The 18,162-nt window shown below is 45.0% G+C and overlaps 1 protein-coding gene across 1 annotated transcript in view; it reads left to right on the top strand.

Moving 5' to 3' along the window:
- The window catches only part of DISP3 (dispatched RND transporter family member 3), a 76,609-nt gene extending 59,677 nt beyond the window's left edge, over positions 1 to 16,932 (top strand). The window contains 10 exon segments of the mRNA XM_051988564.1: positions 114 to 250; positions 1,629 to 1,810; positions 4,516 to 4,646; positions 4,801 to 4,973; positions 7,923 to 8,049; positions 9,211 to 9,356; positions 11,122 to 11,281; positions 11,774 to 11,887; positions 12,495 to 12,661; positions 15,623 to 16,932. Of these exon segments, the coding sequence (XP_051844524.1) occupies positions 114 to 250; positions 1,629 to 1,810; positions 4,516 to 4,646; positions 4,801 to 4,973; positions 7,923 to 8,049; positions 9,211 to 9,356; positions 11,122 to 11,281; positions 11,774 to 11,887; positions 12,495 to 12,661; positions 15,623 to 15,985 (1,700 nt within the window). The 3' untranslated portion in view covers positions 15,986 to 16,932.
- The last annotated feature ends 1,230 nt before the right edge of the window (positions 16,933 to 18,162 follow it).

Below are 18,162 nucleotides of genomic sequence, written 5' to 3'. Positions count from 1 at the left end.
TAAGGCTGAGAGACCCTCCTGGCGTCTTAGGTCAAAAATCCAGGTTTTGGATAGAGGGAGGAAATGTCCGCAAATGCCTTCCTTTCCTAACCCTTCTCTTCCATGTCCCTCAGAACCCCAGGGCACCGTTTATATCTCCAAAGCCAAGAGCAAGGGCAGACCAGCGATCTACAGGTTTTCTCTCAACGCCAGCCTCCCTGCGCCATGGCAGACGGTGTCCCCTGGGGATGGGGAGGTGCCCTCCTTCCAGGTGAGTCCTTCTCAGTCTGGGTGCCCTGGATTGCCGAGCTCAAGCTAAACTACTGAGCACATTTATCCGCTGTGCCGCCCTCTTGTGGTGCAGTGGCAAGAGCTGGAATATGGAATCAAGGGACTTGAATTCAAACCCTAGTTTTGCTGCTTGGTACTGATGTGAAAAAAATTCACAGTATCAAGTTTGGGCCCTCGGTTTTCTTATCTGCAAGTGAGAGGGTTAAACTTGGTGATCTCTGAGGTCTCTTCTTGTTTGAGATTAATGATCCAACCCCTTGGGAGAGTAGAGTTGGATTTTATCCTTTTAGGACCTCATTTTATAATAATTACAAATTATACCGGATGGTGCAGTAGGGTTAGAGTCAGGAGAACCTGAGTGCAAATTTAGCCCCAAATACTTATTGCTGTGTGACTTGAGCAAGTCACTTAACCCTCATTGCCTCTAAAAATTATAAATTAGGTTTTTCCTTCGTTGTCCTTTCAGTCAACATAATCCCAATAGTTCCTCATGACACCTCTGAGAAAGGCAGGGCGATGATTATCATCATCCCCATTTTATAGATGAGGAAACTGAGGTCCAAAAAAGTCTCAGATTTCAGTTGAGCCCAGACTTGAGACTCAAATCTTCTCTTTCCTGATTTCCCCATCTAACTGCTCTTAAGAGATGACCTTTCAGAATGGATTAGATGAGTAGTGATCTCGGAATCAGGAAGAAAGTCCAAATTTCACTTTTGGTCTTTATTAGCTGTGTGGTCATGGGTCGATCATTGCATTTCTCTGAACCTTTGTTCCTTCATCTGTAAAATGGGGAGAATACTTGGAGATACTTATCTCCCAGGGCTATTTGGAGCTCAGACAAGAAGCTGAATACAAATCTCTTCAAACATTAAAATACTATAAATATCAACTGTGCTCTTGTTATATTGCCATCTCTTCATTGCCTGCCCATATTAGGGAATTACAGCCCTGCCTTCTCTGTATGCTTTCTTATCTCTCTCCCCAAATTCCCCATTTGAAGTTACCAACAATTGGGGATTTTATTCTGGGCTGAGATGGGGTTGGGGATCCTGAAGTCTTTGAGGATCCAGGAAGCATTTCCTCCCATCAGGCATCTCACTTAGCCTTGGGAATAGAGAGAAAAAACAAACATCCCCTGCCTCAGGAAGCCTACATTCTATTGGAGGAAAACAATATGTATACTTTGAAATAAATATAAAATAGATGAAAAGTCATTTGGGGGGGACCTTAGAAACTGATAGGAAAGGATGTCTAGTGGGCAATGGAAAGACGGACTACAGAGGCCGAGAGGGGGAAGGGGCCGGGGCTGGGATGGCCCCTGGAGTTACGTGTCTTGTTTTTGTTAATTCACTGCTTAGGTATATAGAGTGCCTTACGGTAACTTCACCAAGAAGCTGACCGCTTGTATGTCTACAGTAGGGCTGCTCCAGCAGACGAGCCTCCGGAAATGGATGATGACGTCTTTGGCCTGCGATGCTAAGAGGGGCTGGAAGTTTGACTTCAGCTTTTATGTGGCAGCCAAGGAACAGCAGCGAACCCGGTAATATGACAGAGGCCTCAGTGTTGCGGATGGGTCAGGATCTTTCCCGGTCTGCCGAGCCCTCCGTGAAGACTGGGATAGTTGAAGGGGCACTGGGCCAGGCCGTTAATGTCAAAGGTCCTGGAATCAAGTACCCTAATGGCACTTCTGAGCTCAACTGGGGATTGTGATGGAGAGAATGCTATACTTAGAGTCAGAAAAACATGACTTCAGTTGCCACCTGAGATACTTACTAGTGATATGATCAACCCTACAAGTCTCCCTGTGCCTCAGTTTCCTCATCTGTAAAAAGTTGGAATTGAAAATGATGACTTCCACACAGTCCCTTAAATATGAAGACCTCGTCTCAATTCCTAGCTCAAGAGATATTTGCTAGCTTTTTGACCTTGGATAAGTCATTTAGGATCACATGATCATAGATTTATATCAGGGAGTTATAGACTTCAAAGGTCATTTATTTTAACTCCCACATCTTACAAATAAGGAAACTGAGGCACAGAGATGTTTAGACACTTGCCTAAAGTCACATGGAATCCAGATCCTCTGCTTCTAATTTAGCATTTTCTCCACAACACCATATGACCTGAGCCTCAGTTTACCTTTTGGGTTTTCATCTATAAAAATGGAGATCATAAAAGAACTTACCGCATGGGTTGTTGTGAGGCTTAAATGAGATAATGTATGTAAAATGCTTGGCAAATCTTGGAGTACTATATGACTGTCAGTTATTACTATCATTATTGACAGACACCAAAACATTATTACCATCATCATTCACATCTCTGTGTTCGCAAACACGGGAAAGCTTCCTTATTGCTCACGTCAATCAGCTTTACTCAAAGTCATCGGTTGTCATGAGGATGCTGGAAATGATGGAACCACTCCGGCCTTGGAGAGAACAAGCTCTGGGTTCAAATCCCAGTGCTGATATTTATTGACTGCATGACTCTGGGCTAATCATTAAATCACTGAGTGCCCCAGATAGGTCTCTAAGACGATTAGATACAGAGCAAAAGCTAAGTTGCATTGCTAGATAATACCAATGAAAACATAGCTATTAACATCAAAGAAAGAGAAATATTAGTGTTTTCTCTTCTTTTCCTCCTAATTCAGGAAGGTAAAATAGAGTCAGAAATCATGGGTTCAGATCCTACCCCCTGATATTTAAGGCAAATCACTTAATTCCCTAAACCTCAGTTTCCTTATATGTAAGATGAAGACAACTAGGAGGCGCCATAGTGGATAGAGTGCTTGGTCTGGAGTTAGGAAGACTCATCTTCATGAGTTCAAATCTGGCCTCAGACACTTTTTAGCAAGTCACCCCACCCTGTTTGCCTCAGTTTCCTCATCTGTCAAATGAGCTAGAGAAGGATCTCTGCCAAGAAAACCCCAAATGGAATCATGAAGTCGGACATGACTGAAATGACTGAACAACAATAAAAAAAAATGAGGGGGGTTGAACTGACTGTCCTCTGAGATCTATTCCAGCTCCAAATAATCTATGACCCTGTGAGTAATGGTCCATGACCCTATTATTATCCTTTTGTGTCTAATTCTCTTTGGACTTTTGCAGAGGAGGATAAAATTTGGCTTTTTCTAATAGAATAAGAGTATTGAGAGGTGAGCTCATCTCTGTAGGCTGCAGGAATCTTCAATCCAACAGCAGTTGGGATGCTGGGGATGACATCATCATTGCTGTAATTGTCAGCATTGTCTCCCCTTCCAAATCCTCGTCCCCTCCCTGGGGTTTAACTAGAGGATGGATGCTCACTCAATGGAAATAGTTCCACTCCAGTGAATATTAGATACCAGTGTGGGCAGAGTACCAGCCTGCCCGAAGTGCTTTCTGGAAGCAGGGGGATGGATGCTATGGCAACGGAGTGCCCTATTCTGCTTGAAGCAGCTTGGGTGAGGAGGTCAAGGGACTTGGGTAGGAAGAAATGAAAGAGGAACTAGAGAGGCCTTGTGCTGTGATGGTGAGGATTCTGGACTTGAAAATCAACAGTTCTAGGTTTAAATTCTGGCTCCGAACAGAGGTCTGTCACTTCAACTCTGAGTCTCAGTTTCTTCATCTATAAAATGGGGCCAATAATAAGTTATTGTCTACCTTAAGGGATGGTTGTGAAGAAAAAGTCTTAGGAACCTCAAGAGTTATAGAAGTATGTTAATTATATGCATGTGGGATATCAGAAACAATAATAAGCCTAGCACCAGCTCAGGATTTTATCAGTCTCCTTCCCCTCCTCCCCACAGATACATGGGCTTCAGGCCACATTTAAACTTTAGCACTTAATCACCTATTTAGAATGTAAGAGCTGGAAGGACCTTTAGGGTCAACCAGACCAACCCCCTCATTTTATGCTTGAGAGTACCAAAGGTTAGACAGATTAAGTGATTTGCTCTCAAGGTCACACAAATTACAGGATGCAGAGCCACAATTTACACCAAAAGCTAGGGTTTTTTTTTTTTTTTGAGCTAGCTGGCTTTTTTAAAAAAGGATTTCAGGGATGGTGAAGGCTCTTACCATTAGGTCGCATTGTCTCCCTAGGATTCCTTCTCAGATAGCAAACCCTTTCAGGTATTTTTAAATTCTCTGGGTGATCCCTCCTGTGCCGTCCTGCTAAGGTCTTCTACATGAAATGCTCTGACCAGTATCTCAGTGCTTACCTTCTCTCATCTACACTCTGACTCTCTTGCCCTTGCAGGAAGTTATACTTTGCCCAGTCCCACAAGCCACCCTTTCATGGGCGTGTCTGTGTAGCACCTCCAGGCTGCCTTCTCAGCTCTAGCCCAGATGGCCCCAACAAAGGCTTCCTCTATGTACCCAGTGAGAAAGGTGAGCTCTAGGCTGGGCCAACAGGGTGGAATGATGATATATTTTTTGTTTTTGTTTTTTGGGAGAGGGGCTGATTCAATATCACTTTCCCCCAAGAAAGCATCCTGAAGCCCATTGCACCAATTATTTTCTTCTCCATCCTTCTCTCTGGCAGCCCCCAAGATCCGGCTCTCGGCAACCTCAGGCTTCAACCCCTGTGTGAACACTGGTTGTGGAAAGCCTGCCGTGCGCCCACTGGTGGACACAGGAGCAATGGTCTTCGTGGTCTTTGGCATCCTTGGCGTCAACCGCACCCGGAACTCGGACAACCACGTCATTGGAGACATGGTACACAGCCCCTCCACCTGACAGAGGTCACATATTTTGGTCAAGGGGAACAGGGAACAGGTGTCTCCAGGCACTTGGGAACAGCACAGCATAGTAAAAAGGGCACTGAATTCGAGACCCTGAGAATTTTAGACCCTAGAGATGACCTTAAAGGTCATTCCCTCCAACACACCCATTTTAGAGCTGAAGGAATTGAGCCACATTAGCATTTTATCCAGGGTCTCAGAGTTGAATAGCCAAGCCAGCATCTGAAATCACATCCCCGGACTCATGAGACCATACCAGCTCTTGCTGCCTCACCTGTACGATGAGAAATCAGTCAACTAACACATTCAGCAAAAATGCTGGACATTGTGCCAGATCTGGGAGATAAAAAGGCAACATGAAAGATCCCCTGTCCTCATGGAGCTTATGCTCTATCTGGGAAAAGCAATCCCTCAAAGCCTTTATTAAGTGCCTATTTTTGTGGATGTACAAAGTTAAAAAATGAAGATAGCCCTTCTCTCAAGGAGGTTACATTACTGGAGGAAAATAAGATGCATGCAGGGAAATAAATTCTTTTTTTTCAATGACAATTTTTTGATTAAAGTTTTTTATTTATAAAACATATGCATGGGTAATTTTTCAACATTGACCCTTGCAAAACCTTGTGTTCCAAATTTTCCCTCCTTCCCCCCACCCCCTCCCCTAGATAGCAGGTGGTCCTATACATGTTAAATATGTTAAACTATATGTTAAATCCAATATATGTAAACATTTATACAGTTATCTTGCTGCACAAGAAAAATCAGATCAAGAAGGGAAAAAAACTGAGAAAAAAGACAAAATGCAAGCAAACAACAACAGAAAGAGTGAAAATGCTCTGTTAAGATCTACCCTCAGTCCTCACAGTCATCACTATGGGTGTAGATGGTTCTCTTTATCACAAGAGCATTGGAATCGATCTGAATCCTCTCATTGTTGGAAAGAGCCACGTCCATCAGAATTGATCATTGTATAATCTTGCTGTTTCCATGTACAATGATCTCTTTGTTCTGCTCATTTCATTTAGCATCAGTTCCTATAAGTCCCCCCAGGCCTCTCTAAAATCATCCTGCTGGTCGGTTCTTACAGAACAATAATATTCCATAATATTCATATACTATAACTTATTCAGCCATTCCCCACCTGATGGGCATCCTCTCAGTTTCCAGTTTTTTGCCACCCCAAAAAGGGCTGCCCCAAACATTTTTGCACATGTGGATCCCTTTCCCTCCTTTAAGATCTCTTTGGGATATAGGCTGGGGAGATAAATTCAAAATATACATTAAAAGTGTGGCAGTAACAGCTGGGTTTATCAGGAAAGTTGGCAAACCATCCCTCAATCAACAAGCATTTAATAAGCAATTACCATGTATCAGACACTTGCATAATGCCGAGGATACAAAAAATTCCCACAAAACCATGTGCCTGTCTTGCTTTCTATTTTAATGAAGGAGAGAACATGTAAATAAGTAAAAAAGATGAGATAAGGGACCAACTCCCATAGGAAGCAGCAGGTAATACATAAGTACATACAAAATACAAAGTCAGGGGGCAGAGCGCTGACCTCTGGGGAGAGTCCAGAGAGGTTTCTAATATGTCAATGCCGTACTTTTAAGGAAACAAGGCATTCTGGGAGTGGGAAGTGAGGAGAGGAGAGCTTTGCAAGCACAGGGGGGCCGCCAGAATAAAGGCAAGCATGATTTGTCTTGTAAGAAAACCACTTCACAAATTGCCACAGAAATGAGAAGTGTGGTCTTTGTTGGGCTTCCATACGCTGTCACCCACCCTTCGCCCTGCAATAATGGGAAGAGAGCGGCAACCCAGTGGGTCACCAAGCATTCATTAAAAGCATTTTATTACACGCCCAACTTTGTGCTTTGCGATGGGAATACAAGTGCAAGCAGAAAGAAAGGCAGTCCCGCCCTCAAGAAGCTTCCGTTCTAGTGGGGGAAGCAGGAAGGGAAGATGATGCATGAGAGGAAGCATAAAGGGGGCAAAGGGATGTGATAAAGGAAGCTCAGGAGGAACTCTGGAGAGGGGATGAGGCTGGCCTGGTGGCCCTCCTGAAATGAAAGCTCTGGAGAGAGCCCTTCAGGCAGAGGGAGAAGCAGTAGGGGCGGAGGGTACTGGACTCCAGCATCACCCTGAGGCTTCTGGATGATGAGCTGTGGCGTGGAGGGGGAGATGCCACAATTAACACAAATGGGCTCACATAAGAGCAGCTCCCTCTTTGCAATACAACAATCCCTCTTTCCACTTACCCCATATGTGTCCCTGAATGTCGCCCTCATTAGACAGGAAGCTCCCTGAGGGCAGGGACCATGCTTTTGTCTTTCTTTGCACTTCAGCATGTAGCATGGTACCTAGCACATGCTAGACACTTAGGTAATTCTTGTTGACTGACTGATTTGCAGGGATTTCCATGAAGGACTAGGTAAAGTTGACCTCTAAGTTTTTATAGCGGGTCTATTGTTCATCTAGGATACAGGTCAATGGACCAGTGGGTGAAGGAAAGGGGAGAGAGAGGAAAGATATGGTCAGGCCCCCAATTTATAATCTTGTAAGTAAAATTCAGACACATGAAATCATGATGAAGTTTGGGAGTAAAGGCCAGCTCACATTGGGGTCAGCAAAGAGTAATGGAAAGAGAACAGCATTCAATGACAAAGGATCTGGGTTCAAATCCAGGCTTTGCACTGTCCCCATCTGTAAAATGAAAGAGCGGGACTCACTCCATGACCTCTTGGGCCTCTGCTGAGCTTTAGGTGAGCCCCTTAGGTGACCAGAGAAAGTCCTGTCTCTGGGAGGACAGGAACGGTCAATGTAGGCTTCCTGGAAGGAGTGGGACTAAGGCCCCCGATAGCTGGAATATTTGGTCTGGCCCCATGTGATTGGTCCTGGCTGGCTTCTGTCTCCTTGTGAAAGGGCAGCGTTATCTACGATGACAGCTTTGACCTCTTCAAAGAGATTGGGCACCTCTGCCGACTGTGCAAAGCCATCGCAGACAACTCGGAGCTGGTCAAGCCAGGTGGGGCCCAGTGCCTCCCCTCAGGTGAGTGAAGCTCGGGCCTGGACTGCAGGATGAGGGTGGGGAGAAGGACAGAGCACAGTACTATCAAAGTCTGTTCAGTCAGGAAAGGGAGTAATTTATGGCTGACTCTGAGCAGATTGCTATCCCTCCGCGGGCCCAACTGCTTCTAAAACAATCTTGATTTCTATTACCTGTGTGATCTAAATCACTTAACTTTAAAATTGCTGGATCTCAGTGTCCTAATTTCTAAAATGAAGTATTGGACTAGGTGGCCTCCAAGATTCCTTCCAGTTCTAGATCTGGGATCTTATGACTCTCATCTATAAAATGATAGGGTTGGACTCCATGATTCTGAGGTTATCCTCAATCTCTGAATTTCCATATCTCTCCCTCCCATGGCTCTGACATCCTATGTTCTAACATCTATGTTCTAAAGTCCCTCTAAGTTCTGACATTTCATGTTCTAAGGTCCTCTCCCCTCCCAGCTATAAATTCCATGCTCTAAGGCTGCTCCCAGCTCTGATATTTTCTGCTCTAAAATCCCTCCCAGCTCTGACATCCTGTATTCTAAGAGCCCTCCCAGTTCTGATACTCCCTGTTCTAAAGTCTTTCCCAGCTCTGACATCCTCTAAGGTCCCTCTAAGTTCTGATGTTCCATGTTCCAAGGTTCCAGCTATAACATTCAAGACCCCTCCCAGTTCTGGTATTTTATGTCCTAAGGTCCCTTCCCACTCTGCTATGCTGTAATTCTAAGAAATAAGAAACTCCCTTCCTCCCATTCTATGGAAGACATTTTCCCAAGAGGATGACAAGAAGAGGCGTTTGGAGCATGTCCCTGGGACATAAGGGGTAGGGGAAGAGAGTCCTTTCCCAGATGCTAGACTTGGGATGAAAGCACCAGGGCTGCACCCACTTAGGACAATGCTCTTGAGTTTCCTGAGGTGGGTATGGTCTGAGCAGTGAGAAGGGAGAAGTATCCAGGAGACAAACAATGCTGGCCATCTCCTGCAGCCAAACATGGCAGCCGGGCCAGCCAAGACCATAGCTTTCGGTTCTGTCCTATAGGATGGGAGGGAGTGGGAGAATCAGAAGCCTCCTTCCCAGGGACCCCATCTAAGCAAAGCCTCGTGTCCTGACTGCTACAGCCCCCTCCTGTGTCTGTCTCCTTTCTTCTCTCTCTAGGTTATAGCATCTCCTCCTTTCTGCAGATGTTACACCCTGAGTGCAAGAATCTGCCTGAGCCCAACCTACTCCCTGGACAGTTGTCCCACGGGGCTGTGGGCGTGCGAGAGGGCAAAGTACAGTGGATCTCCATGGCCTTCGAGTCGGTGAGGGAGTGGGAAGTTTGGAGGCCTTGCTAATCCATGCACCAACTCCTGGATGTTGGAGAGCAAACTGTAATCACGGCAAACTGTCCCTGCTCTTTCTCTGCCCCACGGCAGGACCAATCTCTGAGTCCTTTTGTTAAGTGAGCAGGACTTGCTAGGGTCCTATTGTCTCTCCAATAGAGCAGGGACCAGTGCCCTGATAGGATTTTCTCAGGCACCATGAATGTGTTTGCTGAAAAAGAACAGGGAAGCAAATCCATGGGCATGGTGTTGGCTGGGGTTTTGTCATAAGATTAAGCATATGGAAGGGACCTTAGTACATAGACCAAGCTAAAATAATCTTAGAACACGGAATGTCAGAGCCTGGAGGATTCTAAGAACCCAGGATGTCAGAGCTGGAGGGCCCTTAGAATCCAGGATGTCAGAGCTGGAGGGCCCTTAGAACCCAGGATATCAGAGCTGGGAGGGCCCTTAGAACCCAGGATGTCAGAGCTGGAAGGGGCCTTAGAACCCAGGATGTCAGAGCTGGAAGGGGCCTTAGAACCCGGGATGTCAGAGCTGGAAGGGGCCTTAGAATATTAAATGTGATGACAGGACTGCAAGGGACATATAATTCACTTGCTTATCTTTACAAAGGAGAAAACCAAGTCACAGAACTCTTCCTTTCCTGCAAGAAAAGATCAAGGATTTGCTCAAGATCATGTCCGAGTTGGTGGCAAAGTTGAAAGACCTAGGTCCTCATTCTGTGTTTTAATCTTGAATATTTTAAGATTCCTCCCAGGTTGATACCCATTAGATATATAGAGTTTGGGATTGGCTTGAAAATCCCCATGGATCTATCTGGGGCCAGGGAGATTCCAAGAAACATCCTAGTTAGGGTAGATGATTCTTTTGGACAGTCAAAGAAATGGTTATTAGAGGTACATTGAGGTAGGGAATAGCAAGGAAGCTAATAAATTGGTACAAAGTCACGAGTCTGGGATACCAGGAAAACAACTGATTTGCTGAGAGAAAAGCCTTAGCTTTCAAGAATCTGGGCCTCAGTTTTCCTCCGAAGTGAAATCTGGGGATTGACCTAAATGATCTCTATGGCTGCTTTAAGCTCGAAAACTTATGATCCTATGTTCTAAGTTCTCTATGTTCTATGTTTAATGTTCTAAGTCTCTAAAAAGCTTTATTATTTTATGTTTAAGGGCTGTCCCAGCTCTGACCTCCTGTGTTCTAAGGCCCCTCCCAGCTCTGACATTCCTATGTTCTAAGGATCCTCCTAGCTCATGCCTGGATTCTAAGGGCCCTCCCAGCTCTGACATCTTGTGTTCTAAGGGCCCTCCCAGCTCTGACCTGTGTTCTAAGGGTCCTCCCAGCTCTGACATCCTGTGTTCTAAGGGCCCTCCCAGCTCTGACATCTCGTGTTCTAAAGGCCCTCCCAGCTCTGACCTGTGTTCTAAGGCCCCTGCCAGGTCTGACATCTTGTGTTCTAAGGCCACTCCTAGCTCTGATATTCTGTGTTCTAAGGCCCCTTCTCAGTTCTGATATTTTGCACTAAGCTCCTTCTACCTCTAACATTCTATGTTCTTACACCTATATTTTGTGTTTTACTGTGCCTATCTCTTAAACCATTGTGATGTAAAGGATAAGTACTTATGCCCCATGGGGTGGTAAGAGAGTCTATGTGCAAATGGGGTGGGGAATAAAAGGCACAGCTACTCCCTAATCGTGCCAGTCTAAGGGAGCCTTGGGTTACAGAGCTCTTGGTCTTTTGCAGACTACCTACAAAGGCAAGTCATCTTTCCAGACATACTCTGACTACCTCAAGTGGGAGACTTTCCTACAGCAACAACTGCAGCTGTCCCCAGAAGGCTCAGCCCTGCGCCGAGGCTTCCAAACCTGTGAACACTGGAAACAAGTCTTCATGGAAATCATAGGTAAGATTCCCCCCACTCCCAGTCCTCAAATCTTCTCTTTGTCAATCTACTTTCCTTCATTTTCCCATCAGCCTCCTCAAACTCTGAAGGGGGAATGGCTGTGCTTCCATGGAGGGAGGGAGGGATCTCATCTGAAGATCAGTTGCTTAGACAGGGGAAGGTGTAGAGTGCTCAGATCTGCTGCTGATCAGCTGGACGTCCCTGGCCAAGGTGATTTGATGGCTTCTCTAAGTCATTATGACTTTGCCTAAATGTTAAATGCAGCCCCAAATATATAAGCGTGAAACTAAACAATTATGTCCAGATTATTAACATGAACTTTTTTTTTCCTGAGTCACATGCTGGGCTAGATAATGGACCTAAGATGTAGTTCTTACTAACCGTGTGTTGTTGGACGAGGCTTTTAACCTCTCAGATCCAGTATGAAATTATAGCTGCAACTTGTGGCCTGGGTTGAGATACTTTTATTAACATTTCCTCCCCTAATTTCAGGAGTACAGAGCGCTCTATATGGCCTAGTCCTCTCATTGCTCATCTGTGTCGCTGCTGTTGCCGTGTTTACCACCCACATCCTGCTCCTGCTACCTGTGCTGCTGAGCATCCTAGGTATGGGAATGGGGGAGGGAGAGGAAGTTCCTGGGGTCTCCACAGGGACTTATCAGAGCGTTTTAAATATGTTACATCTAATTTGTTGATTTTAATAAGCTTCCTTTCAATGGGAAATTCAAATCCTTTCCTACACTTATTAGAAATGTTTGCAAAGTAAGAGTTCTTGAGCTCTTAGTATGTATACAGGTTTTTTCCCTATGAATACAAAGTTCATGGACTTTGTGGAAACTATTTGGGTTGCTCAAAGGCCTTTATCTGCTCTCAGAGGTATTTTCATAGGTTCATAGATATTTCTGGAGAGGTAATTAGGATTAAGAAACCCTTGGATAATTGAGGCTCCATTATATTTGTCTCTCAAAGGGCCTAATCCATCCCTTAGCCTCTCCTTTGAATTCTTTGCTGTACTCTATTACCATCATTTTGTCCCCCTTACTCTCAGCCATCTCCATCTCTGAGAATCTCTTCCCTGTCCATTTTAGCTATTCTGTAACGCTGGCCCTGAATAGGCCAGGTCCCCTCCCAGTCAGTACACAGGGAAAGATCGGAAACTTATAAAACACCTCTCGGTCAGTCTTTCCTGCCTATGATCTCACTCTTTCTGCAGGTATTGTCTGCCTGGTGGTCACCATCATGTACTGGTCTGGCTGGGAGATGGGAGCTGTGGAGGCCATATCTCTGTCCATCCTTGTTGGCTCCTCTGTGGATTACTGTGTACATCTGGTGGAAGGGTACCTGTTGGCTGGAGAGAGCCTTCCCCTCCACCCCGCTGAGGTGAGAATTTGCCTACCGCACCCATTCATTGGGCATCAGATTTCGCCCTAGGATCCACTGTGCCATCCCCCAATACCCACTAGCTGGAGTCAGTGCTCTGGATTACTAGGATTACTTTTAAAGCAATCTTCCTAGTGAATGGGGTTTAAGACAGCAGATCTCAAAACTCTAATGGCTTCCCTCTCCCCATAATCATAATAGTGAAGTGATGATGATGATGATGATGACGATGATATGTTTATATTGTATTTCAGACTTTACAAAACATTTATCCAAGAACAATTGTGAAAGAGAAGTTGTGCTAATGTTATTACTCCCATTTTGCAGATGGATAACTGAGATCCATAGAAGTGAAATGTCTTACTTAACACCAACAAATATTATAATTGACACTTGAACTCCATGTCTTGATGACCGGTCCACTGGGATTTCCATCATGCAGCATAAATTGAGTTTAAGAGCCGAGGAGGGATATTGCTCAAAGCCAACAGCAGATGAATTATCTTGTTGGTGAATATTTTCGAAGGGCCTAGCAATGAGCACTTGGGAACAGAGCCAAGAAAAACATAAGGCTGAGAACATAAATGAAAGCATATCTTCCATGAGGAATTTCACTGAGTCCTTGGGGAAATATCATTGCTTTTTAAATTCTGAATTCTGGGGTTTGTTTGGACCTCTGGAGAGTTCTGGATCTGCCTTGGTTTGGTATTTTGTTTTAAAGCTCTATTCCATTTCAATCATAACAGGGTTCCTTCTCTACTCTTCCTCCATGCTTCCCACCTCCTAATACCTGGGGGCCCTCGGTGATGAACATAGTGCTTGGCACATAACAGGAGCTTAATAAATGTTATTTGACTGACTGACAACAAATAGGATCAGATTTGGGAGCAAGCAATTAGTCAATCAACATTTATTAAGCATTTACTATGTGCCAGACACCCTGAGGACATAGAAAAGGAAAAAAATCTCAGAGGGAAGGCACTTGAACTAGGATAAGCTGAGTTTCAAAGGCATCAAGGAAGCTAGGAAGAAGAGATGGGGAAGGAGAGCATTCTAGTCATGGAGATGTGTGATGACCACGTTTAGCACCCAGGGTATTTTAAAATCAGCCGGAGTCAGGATAAGCGAAAGTCCTTGATCTTTCTTCTTTGCAGAGGTGAAGGGGAATGGCCATAGGAAGTGAGCAATTGCGACAAGAATCTGGCCAATCTCGCTCTGCCTCTCACACTCTACCCACCAAATCTTCTACCCAATCTCCTATACCACACATCAAACTTTCACAGACAGTGGGCGGGGCCATTCTTTCTCCAAACAGAGACAGAGTATTGTCCAATTGCAAATTAGCCTCAAGTGCTCAGGCCTTAATGCCTCTGCTCAGCTTCAGCCCATTACAGAGATGGGAGATGGATGATTATCCATGAGGAAGCCATACAACTGGATCATAGATCCTATGGGGAAGAGTAAAGTATGAGACTGGAAAGGTAGGAAGGGCTTTAAATGCCAGAATTTAGTATTTTTTCTGAAGGTAATAGGGAGCCAGTGGAATTTAGTGAGTGAAGGCAGGGAAAAGAGCATGGTCAGACCTGTGTTTTAGGAAGATTACTTTGCCAACTAAGTGGAGGCTGGACTGGAGGAAGAGGGGCTTGAGATTAGCAGCTGACCCCAGAATTGGGACTGTGTGAATAGGCATAAATGTTCCAATCTGGGGCAGATGTTGGGGAGGAGGAGGAATCACAGAATGGTCTTCAAGGAACAGCTTCATTTGGCTTCCTGTAGACTCAAAAGAACATAATTGAGATTTGTGATTTTTTCAAGAGGAACAAAATTGAGAATTGGGAGGGGAGAGTTGTTAGGAAATAGAAATGACAAGATAATGACAGATTGGATATATGGGGTGAGTTTGTGGAAGGATTTGGGTTTTCCGTGAATTTTGTCAACTTCTCCTTGGCTTGTCCTTCCTAATCTGTCTTAACTACTGTCACATCCATGCCAGATAAATATAGAAGAAGATAACAAAGGGGATTTAAAAGAGATTGCCGAGAGTGTCCGGAAAAGAAGTGGTAGCTTTGAAATTAATAGGGGAATAGGGAAGGCAGGAGAAGGCTCTTTCTTCTGACTCAAATCATAGAATTATGGGCCATGGAGCTACAAAGAACCCTCAACTCTTTCACTATACAGAAAAGGAAATTGAGGCACAGAAGGGAAGAACTAGCTTGCCCAAGGTTCCATATAAAGTTAGTTAATCTGAACCTATTTCTTATGGGAGCCAAAGCTCTTTTTCCAACACCAGTGAGAAAGGTAGGAATGGAACAATTTACTATCAGAGATCTAAAGTTCTTGATTTATATAGAGATGGCCATGGGGTTGGAGAGAGGGCTCAGAGTCGGGGTGATGTGTCCCCAGAGTCCTTTTAGACAAGGATGGTAAGAAGAAGAAAGCCCCCTTCCCTCTTGGGTGGATTATTTCCAAGTAAGGCATTTATACTACTCCAGTGTAGTTAGAAGAAGCAACATGGCAGACTGGATGGAGGGCCAGTGATGAACTTGGGAAGACTTGTCAACTCTGGGAAATATTGCCTTTGACATATATGCCCCTACCCATTCTAGTGCTAACTGCTGTCCCTATGGAACTAAGGTGTTTCCTAGTTCACCATTCGTAGGATTTACTTCTTGAATAGGATCCACATCTACATCATGGAATCCAAATGTGCTACAGTGAAAAGAATGCTGCCTTTGGAGACCTAGAACTAGAGTTTCAATCTTGACCATGCAACTTAATGCCAGTGTGACCTGAAGTCATTTGATCTCTGATTCAATTTCCTTCAACCTATAAAATGAAATTAAATAAATCCAAGGTCTCTTTTAACCATGTTATCCTATGAACCTAGAATTCAGGGCATCCCATAGGTTCTAGGTTGTCTTCTGACTGAAACCCCTTTCAATCTCTCTTGTCTTTGGACAGGACCCAAGTGCCCAGCGCCAGTGGAGGACGCTGGAGGCTGTCCGGCACGTGGGGGTGGCCATCGTCTCAAGCGCTGTTACCACGGTCATAGCCACCGTGCCCCTGTTCTTCTGCATTATTGCTCCTTTTGCTAAATTTGGGAAGATCGTCGCACTCAACACAGGGGTCTCCATTCTCTACACTCTTACCGTCAGCACAGCCCTGCTGGGTATCATGGCACCCAGCTCCTTCACCCGAAGCAGGACTTCCTTCCTTAAAGCCCTTGGGGCTGTACTCTTGACTGGTAGCCTTGGCCTGGGTATCTGTCTTCTGCTTCTGAGAAACGGATACAAAATCCCCCTACCCAGTGGGACCAACCTCTAATCCTGGGACGTTCACTACCTTTTCTTTCCTTTATTCTGACTTTATTTTTTTTAAGAGGGACATTTTTTGTAAACTTTTTGCCTGAGGAAAAAACCAGGGAGGGGGGAGGGATAAAGGGGAGGGGAGGGACTCTGGGGCAGGGAAAGCATGGGAAAGGGAGTCTGATTTTTGACTCCGGAGGCACTTTATTGCATAGTAGGGCACTGAACTCTTTATTTCCTTGGTCCCCAGACTGAGCACTGTCCAAGACACAACAGAGGAAGGGCGCAGGGCCCCTCCACTGCCTGGGGACAGAACTGAGGACAAAGTGGTAAATGGGAGCCCAGTTGACAGATGGTGGTCACTACCCAGGAGTGACCTCTCCTGGCTGGGTGCCTCAGGCTATACTCTTGATCTTTCACTGATGTTGGAAAGGGCCTCAGGCTCCTGAGCCATTAGGGTGGAAGTGGCCCTGACACCCTTCTCCCTATTTTTTAAAAGAGCACAGCAGGGATAAGGGAACAGGAAGGGAAGTTCCCCTTTTTGACTCCCTACCCAAGACACTGTCCCCTCTATCCCCACCACAGGTTGTCCCCTTTTCCTAAAGGGTTCCTGATTATATGAGTCCAGAGGATCCCTTCCTGGATTGCATGCTATCCTCCCCTTTTCCATCCTCTCCGGGTTCTCCTAAGGGCCCTGTCTCATGGTCCCAGAATCCTGACCACAATCCTCCTCAGATCAGTTCCCTTTCCTGGAGTCAAGACTCCAGAGCTCTTTGCCCCCCATTCTCTGACGCCCACCCCCAGGGCCTAAGCTCGAGATAGCTTTGGAAGGAGGGGGTTAGAGAACAGTGGTCACTACAGGGGAGAGATCAAGGCCCACCCACCCCCACTCACTCAGATCAAATGATTTTTATTAAAGCAAAATGGAACTGCAGACCAGTATCATTAACAAGTACATTTTAAGCATCGATGACTCCATCATTTTCTTTAAATGGAGATAATTAGCTGCAAAAGCAGTGCTTAGCACCCAGGCCAAAGGGAAGAGGGCAGGAAACTGATAGCAAGGGTGAGAGGCAAAACTTAAAGCAGGGTCTCCTGCTCCCAAGTCAATATTCTTTCCATTCTACACTTTCAGCAGTATGGGATGGCAGAAATTCAAGTCAGTTCTGTTCAATTCAACAAGCACTTAGGAGGCACCTACTATATTCCAGGCACCAGTGCTAGTGTGAGGTCCTGAGAAAATAGACACAATAGTCTCCTTCTTTTGGGGGGAGGGCTAGGGATTGGGTGATAACATGTACTCCAAAAAGTACATGTGAAATACCCATACAACACAGGGAGCATGAAAAGGGAGCTGGGATTATATATATATAATATATATATATATATGTATATATATATATATATAGAGAGAGAGAGAGAGAGAGAGAGAGAGAAAGAGAGAGAGAGACAGAGACAGACAGACAGAGAGAGAGAGACACAGAGAGAGAGACAGAGAGAGACACACACACACACACACTGAGAGAAAGACAGATAGAGAGAGAAAGAGAGAGACAGACAGACAGAGAGACACACTATGGGAACATCACTTAACCTCTTAGTTGTTTTAAGCCACATTCTTAAGACTACAAATTGCATCAGTAGAGAGAGTTTCCTTACCTGGGCATCCCTTATACTTAGGAAATCACAGTTCCATTCCTTATCCCTATATAAAGCAATTTCTGGGGTGATTTTCAAAGTAGTAAGTGGCAATCAGAAAAGACTTCCTGTAGGAGGTGACACTTGAGCTATCCTCCTCTTTGAAGGGGCCCATGTAATCCAAGAGGATCAGATGAGGAGGAAGAATTTTCCAGGCACAGTAAACAGCCTATACGAAGGTATGGAGGTGGGAGATAAAATATTATGCCCTGGAAAATATTAAGTATTCTAGTGTGGTTAGTGCACAGATTGAGGAAAGATTGCAAAGAAATCTTACAATTTCTTGCAAAGAAAGATTGGAGTCAGTTTTCCAAGGCTCCAAGTGGTAAGTAAAGGAGCCTGGACTTTATTTCAGTGGCTGCCCATAGGTTCCTGAGCAAATGAATTACATGGTCAGATTGTGCCCCAGGAGTGACATGTTAGCAAATGGCAGCTGGTACGCCTCTTCCATTTAAGGGGCTCCAGGCTGAAATGCCTTATGTCAGGCCACAACATATT

The sequence above is a fragment of the Antechinus flavipes genome, chromosome 3 (genome assembly GCF_016432865.1).
Source record: "Antechinus flavipes isolate AdamAnt ecotype Samford, QLD, Australia chromosome 3, AdamAnt_v2, whole genome shotgun sequence".
Classification (NCBI taxonomy): Eukaryota; Metazoa; Chordata; class Mammalia; order Dasyuromorphia; family Dasyuridae; genus Antechinus; species Antechinus flavipes.
This window is presented reverse-complemented; position numbering and strand designations above follow the sequence as displayed.